The following is a 7,520-nucleotide window of genomic DNA, read 5'->3' on the forward strand; positions in this document are numbered from 1 at the left end:
CCTCTGTGGCTGGGGTGCCTGGCAAGCCTGGGTGAGGGAATGATGACTTTTTGCAGCTGGTCACACACCCTTCGGGGTGGGGGTCCCCACTGGGGTGCCTGGCCTGCCTGGGTGAGGGGCTGAGGGCTGTTTTCAGGCTGCTGTGTGACTGAAGATCACAACTACTCCTTTTTTTCTTTTTTTCTTTTATTCTGGGCCAGCTTTAGCTCTGACTCCAGCTCTGAGGCCTCTGCTGATGAAAGCAGGTTTCTGGGATTTTGTTTAGCTTCTATATTTGTAACTATGTTTCAAACTGTAAGCTCAGAGGCTGGCAAGGCAGGCGGGGAACGTTGGTGTCCTCCGTCACTGAAGCAAGCAAGCCTCATGTTAGTTTCAAGCTGCCTGGCTGCCAGCCGCCATCTTGGCTGGCAGTTAATTTGCATATAGCCCTGATTAGGCAACGAGAAGGGTATCAGATGTAAGCTAATTACCATGTTACTCTTTTATTAGATAGGATACTACTTCTACCCCCTCTTTCTTTCAAATTAAATTATAAGCTGTAGGTCAAAAACTGTATGTTATTATGTTTAGTAATACTCAACACTTTTTCTAGAACAGGTTATACAGAAGAAATTCAAAGAATGTTTATAAAATCAGTACATAAGGCTCTTAACAGTTATTAAGCAAGTTCAATTAGATGTAGAAAATTTCATTACCACAATGTTGGGCCATAATGACATATTTGATCACATTAAGAAGTAAAGAAATTTTTCTCTCTGCCCCAAAATTTATGTGATAGCCTTGCTGTTCTATACACAAAGATACAGGGGTAAAGACTTGTATGTAGTGTTTATAGGAATACTCTGAACTCTATCTGTATAAAACTTGTAGTCCCATCAGTTGATAATTTGGGACAACCTATTTATTTAAACCAAGAGATAGGGGATAGGACCTACTAACAAACTGAAACCTTATTATTGTAGAGAACACATCTAAAAATGTTAGAAAGATCAGAGATACCTATTGAGATTTATTAACAGAACTATTATGACATTTGCTACTTAAGCAAAATTAGAATTGACCTAATTGGTAAGGAATTAAACACAGTCCAGGAAGCCAGCATGCCATAAGGAGCAATGAACACACTATCGAAACTCTGGCATTAAATTTTAAATAAATCTGAAATCTATATAGTTGCTTATGGTCTTAAATTGACTTTATTTAAAGGCATCAAAATAATATAATTCTAAACCCAACAGTGAATTAATGTTTTAAAAATGGTAACTATTTTGAAAGAGAAATTGTTATGGAAAAAAGACAGTAGCTGCAGAACTGACTGTATAATAAAGATAAAGTTATTTTTCTAAGCTGAAATCCTTTCAAGTTTCAATGGTAATTCTGATTAGGTAGGTTTCAGCCTAGTCACATCTTTCATGATTTCTATTCTTTTCAGCTGTTATCTTCCTAATCAATTACTCCATCCTTGTATAGTAATAACACTTTACTTTGTACCATTTCACTTTTTTTCTTAATTATAGCTCACCTTACAGGATCCAAACTAAAACCATAATGCTCATAAGCTTACAAAATGTATCTTAATAAGTCATGAAAATATCACCCCATGTGAAAAGAAGAGACCTTAATTACTGTACCCCAAGACTTACAGGAAATCATAAGGAAGTCCTCACAGTTGCTTTTATCACCACGGTGTTGGTCCACAGGGATCCCGTTGGCATCTATGACTGCTTCAGAAGCACAGTCTGCTACCAATACTTCTTCTGAAACTACATCAGTTGTCAGAAGATCAGTCACTATTTCTGCTTCTACTACACTATCATGAACAACGTGTTCAATATATCCAAAGTCAGACATCTGTATAGATTCACTTGCCAAGAAGTGTTCTGGCAGAGACATTGAGGCTGAAGTAATGTCAAAAGGTAAAACATCGTCTGGGACTGTGTAATGTGCTAAAGAAATTTCTTCAGTTACATCTGAATAAAACACTTGCTCAGGAATGATGATATTTTCAGATATATCTGCTTCTTCTAAGATAGCTGAGCACGGAATATCCTCAGTAACAACATCCTCAATAACATCTTGAATTACAACTGAGTCTGGGTCATCAGGAATGAAGTTATGTACAGTTATATCTGAATCCACAACATCTGAAACAAAAACAGTTTCTTGAACTTCCAAAACAACTTGATCATCATCCATGTCTATAGCATCAATTCCTTAAAAAAAAAAAAAAAAAAAGTTAAAATGACAAATTTCCGGTAGGCATGCCTTACTATCTAAAATGATGTAAATGTTTAATTTGCATCAAGAAGACAGCCCACATCCTGTTTTCTCAAATATTAAAATAGATTAAAGAAAAAGAGAATCTATTTTTGGTTCATTACAGAAATACTAAAAAAAGACAAAAAATGAACAGTTACAGAAGATTATTCATGAAAAAAAATTTTAGAACATCAACATACGAAGTTCTCAGGCAACTAGAATAAAATCTTAAGAAATAATAACATAAATTAACCAGGTAACAAAAAAAAGTAGATTTATCCCAACTCCTTCAACACATTAGTTTTCTTCTTTTCATCACTTAGAGTTATTTTCTTTCCTTCTTTTTTCTTTCAGCCTTTATAATCTTACCATTCTATTCTAGTACAATATTATGATGAGAAATTTAGAAATTCCCCTTTGAATTTAGGACATAAGAGGATTGAGACATAAATTAAAAGAAATAGAAGACCATATATAAGCAGTAAAGGGAAAGGCAAATGATTATGATTATGGATAGATAAAACAGAAGTGCAGCTACTAAAAGTGATGGAAGATAAAGTTAATTGGAGCAGGGTACCCACTAACTTCAACAGGATAAAATACTCTTCCTCCATCCAGCCTCCTCCTATCCTCCCAGGCAGTTCCTCAGAATATAAGAAACCCTATTCTAGTCCACTCTTCAGTTAGGAATGAAGGTAAAGAGGTAAATCAATAGGAGCCTGGTGAGATTAAATGACTTCAAGAGCACACAGTTGTTTGCATAGCATATGGTCTCAAGTAGGGAGAAACCTAGCAAGGCCTGAACCTTTAATTAACCTTGTCCTAATCGCTGGGACTCTAAATATGTCACATTATGGCTTATGCCATGAGCACTTGCAGGTTTAAGTAAGGTTATAAACCTTATGATAAGGCTATTATACTGAACTAGAGGCCCAGTACACAAATTTGTGCACAGGTGGGGGTGGGGCCTGGCTGGCCCACTGCAATCAGGGCCAAAGGGCCAAGCCAGTCAGGGGGAGGGATTGTAGATGGGGGGCGTCCCTGCACCCCCTAGTCGAACTCCCAGTCGAGGGGACAATTTGCATATTAGCCTTTTATTATATAGGATAATTTGGGTGGATCTAATCTGATCAAATGAATCCTTAAAGCATAGAACTTTCTCCATCTAGCATCAGAGTTGAAGCAGAATTCTAAGTCTGAGAGAGATTGACGATTGTTGGAAGGGTTCTCATGGAAAACATAAGGAACACAAGCAACTACAGGGACCAATGACCAGAACTGCACTAATGACCAGAAGAAAATTGGGACTTGGCCAAATAGGAAGTGATTTCAGCAACTATCTGAATTAGCATGGAATCAGATTAATCCCTAGAGTCCCAGAAAGGAACACCCTAATGACACCTTGATTCCAGCCATATAAAATTCACAGGAGATAGTCCAGTTATGCCATGATAGTTGTCTGACCTACAGAAACTGAGTGACAATACATTTTGTTGTTTTAAACTAAGTTTGTTCCATTTTGGGTGCAGTATTTTGGTACCACAGAATTCAGTGCTGATGGACGTATCACCTAAAAAGGTGAAAGGTCTTTGGAATCTGATAATTTATTAATTATCTCACAAATAGAACATTAGCAGAAATATGACATTAACAACTCAGTGAGAACTCAGAAGAAATGACCAAGATAGAGAAATCCTATGTGAACTTAATAGAATAACTAAACTGTCATATACGGACTGTCAATAGTAATCTAGTCTTTAAAAACACTGTTAGTCAGGGCTTAACAGCAAGTTAGAAACATGTTATTGGAAACCAACGGAAAAAATATCCTTGTTATGCTGTGACAGATGTCTTAGTAAAACTGTATCCTGCAGTTGTGTGTAAGTCATAAAATATAACAATGAACTAGGAGATTTTGGTAAAGAACTGAAGATGTGGCCTGGTTTCTTCTTGCAGCTTAAGTAAAATACAAGAAAAAAAAAGTTAAATTGTAGGAAGAACTGACTTTATAAAAATGTAGCAGGACTTAACAAGTGGGAAGTTCTCCGCCTATACACATGGAAAAAAGGGAAAAAAGTTAAAACTAGGAAGATTTGTTGCAGGAAAGAATGTTCTAGAAAAAAATCAGCATGTGATTTCACAACTCTTCCTATATTTCTAAAGTATCAAAATATAAAGTTCTTTGAAGCCATTAAGGGTGTGACTCAATCAAACTTGGGGTGCTTCAAAGGAGCTTTAAAGGCATTGTCCCTCCGCCATCTCAGTAGAAATCAGAAAGAGCAGTATATTATCTCTGAAAGAGCCTGAATATATAAAATAAATTCCTATGCCATACATAGGAGATGCACAAAAATTTTCTAAAAATTTTAACTTTCAAAAACAATGTGAACTTGGATTGAAAGGGGTTGAGAGAGAGAGAGACAGACAGACAGACAGACAGTACAATATAAAGAAGACTATTGGACTCCTAAATTCTAGGGGCAGGTAGCAGGCTGATAAAAACTACACAGCCTTAAACACTTGTTCCCTTAGATAAGCGGTTCTCAACCTGTGGGTCTCAACCACTTTGGCGGTCGAACGACCCTTTCACAGGGGTCGCCTAAGACCATCCTGCGTATCAGATATTTACATTATTATCATTATGATTATAACAGTAGCAATATTACAGATATGAAGTAGCAACGAAAATAATTTTATGGTTGGGTCACAACATGAGGAACTGTATTTAAAGGGCCAGAAAGTTGAGAACCACTGCCTTAGATGAAAAAAAGCAAGGATGACTCATAGAGGGGATCCATGAACCAATAAAGGATTATTCCCACGGCTGAAACATGATGAGTATTCCTGGTTGGCTTTCAGAATTTCTTAGAACTAGTAACTCCATTTAACTTTTCTTTTCACCCTGTTTGAACCAGAATATTCAAAACTGCCCTAACATTTCTGTTGGGAACAGATGTTTCTTTAGATTTATAACAGATCCACAAAAGAAGATGAATTGTGCCTGAATTATCTATACTAATAAAAGCGTAATATGCTAATTAGACCAGATGTCCTCTAGATATCCTTCTGGACAAAGCTACAGCAGGTCGGCAGCTGAGAGGTTCTAGACTCAGGCAGCCATGAACCCCGGCAGCTACGAGGCCCAGGGCTCAGGCAGCAGTGGGCTCAGGCAGCCGTGAGGCGCTGCATCTGCTAAACCCAGGCTCAGGCTTCAGCCACGGCCACCATCAGTGGCAGCAGAAGCAGGGGTGATGGGGACAGCACCTTCCCCTGATCTGCCTCGTTGCTTCCTGCAGAGGGAGACCAGACTGCAGCTTAAGCCCGCTCCCCATGGGACATCCCCTGAAGGTTCCAGAACTGTGAGAGGGGGCAGACCAGGCTGAGGGACCCCTCTCCCTAGTGCACAAATTTTCATACATCAGACCTCTAGTATTTAATAAACTAGAAACCAGAGATTTAAGAGCAAAAAAATTAGAATATATTTGGGATTTCTGATCTGCTTAATTTCAGATAAAAATCCTGGATGTTAAATCTGAGAACCTCAGAGAAAGACATAAATGCTTAAACACCAAGCACAGATAATGGTAGACAGAATGGTCCATCAAAGATATCCAAACCCTAATTCCTAGACCTTATAAATATGTTACCTGACATAAACAGACACTCCAAAACAACAACCCTGCAGTTCTGTCCAGGTGCTCATTTGGAGCATTGTCCTATATAACAAAAGTTGGCAAGTTTGATTCCCAGTCAGGGCACATACCTGGATTGTGGGTTCAATCCCCGGTCATTGCATATATGGGAGGCAACAGAATGAGATTTCTCTCTCACATCAATGTTTCTCTTCTCCGAACCCCCATTCTCTCTCTGTAAAAAAATCAATGGAAAGGTATCCTTGGATAAGGATTTTAAAAAGAAAAGGAAGAAAGAAAACCTACAGATGTAATTAAATTAAGGTTATGGATGTAAGATAGGTAGATTATCTTGGGTGGGCTTCTAGTTGGAGTAAAGGAGATGTGGTGGAAGAGAATGTCCAAAAAAACTCAAAAGATGAGAGGAACTCAAAACTCACTTTTGTCACAGAGGACCACATGCTAACCAAAAAAGAAAATAAGAGCAGCCTCTAGAAGCAAAAAATGGCATGTGTAATAGTAAGGGAATAAGAATCTTCACCTTAAAATCACAGAGAACTAAATTCGGTCAAAAGTTTGAATATCTTTAAAAAGTTTGAATATCTCCCTCAGAGGCTCCAGAAAGAAATGCAGCCATCAACACCTTGATTCTACCTTTGTAAAACTGTACACACTGTGAGAATTCAGTGGAATTACACTATATCTGGACTTCAGACCTACAAAACTATAAGATAACAAACTGGTGCTATGTAGTAATAGCTAACTAAATCTATGGCTATGATTTTGGTAACAATGAAAAACATATACAAACAGATTTAAACAAGAAACATTTTCAACGTATCTATCAATATTCTCTGGACTTAGTGCTGTAACTGCAGAAGATGAGAATTACTAAAGATAATTTAAGATTTTAATATTAATGGTGTTACTGATTATTTTGGCTATACGATTTTAAACAAGATAACAAGATACTTAAGTATGAGTCAATATAAGATCTCATAATTGATGCACTTGACAAGCAACTGCTTATTTGGCAGATGGAAAGTAGAACAATCCAAGAAATAGATATACCAATTCCATCAAAAAGTGAATCTAGTTCTTGTGGCTGCAATTCAATTTCATCTTCATCCATGGTCTCTGATTCTCATTAGTCACAGCTCCTAAACTAGAATAAAGTATACCAAACATTAACTTTTTTATGTCACATGTCAAAAATGTCATCGAGATATTTATATTTCTGAAATGCTCAAATTTCTTGATTCATCAAAACCTATCAAGGGAGCATACTAATTTCCACCAACATATGGACAGCTATATTATAAGACAGGGCAGTTAAATCAACTAGGTTGACAACAGGATTTTTTGTTTATTTTAAGTCACTGTATCACAGTATTACTTACATAAAGTACACAAATCTGAAGTATTGAGCTTAATTTCTTTATGTAAATGTGTATTACTATCATTCAGGTTAATATAAAGAACATTTCTTTCACCCCAAAAAACTCCCACCGCCTCTTGCCTCCTTCCTGTCAACAGCTTAATGACTTTCAGGTTCAACTTTAACACCTTTAGTAAATTATGGGGAAATCTTCAGCAAGATTTTATTACACTTTTAAATTTAATGTATCT

At 37.0% G+C, this 7,520-nt stretch overlaps 1 protein-coding gene across 2 annotated transcripts in view; it reads right to left on the reverse strand.

Annotated features, from left to right (window-relative positions):
* The window catches only part of LOC102774658 (zinc finger X-chromosomal protein), a 27,037-nt gene extending 20,014 nt beyond the window's left edge, over positions 1–7,023 (reverse strand). Inside the window, exons 1-2 of one of the 2 annotated variants that reach the window (XM_006759342.2) lie at positions 6,963–7,023; positions 1,644–2,213 (exon numbers count right to left, since the gene is read on the reverse strand). In XM_006759342.2, the coding sequence (XP_006759405.1) occupies positions 1,644–2,213; positions 6,963–7,023 (631 nt within the window). Of the gene's footprint in view, positions 1–1,643; positions 2,214–6,962 lie in introns of those variants that run through there. The other variant, XM_015561061.1, reaches the window with a different exon arrangement.
* Between the last annotated feature and the right edge of the window lie 497 nt (positions 7,024–7,520).

Source organism: Myotis davidii, unplaced genomic scaffold, assembly GCF_000327345.1.
Source record: "Myotis davidii unplaced genomic scaffold, ASM32734v1 scaffold836, whole genome shotgun sequence".
Lineage (NCBI taxonomy): Eukaryota > Metazoa > Chordata > Mammalia > Chiroptera > Vespertilionidae > Myotis > Myotis davidii.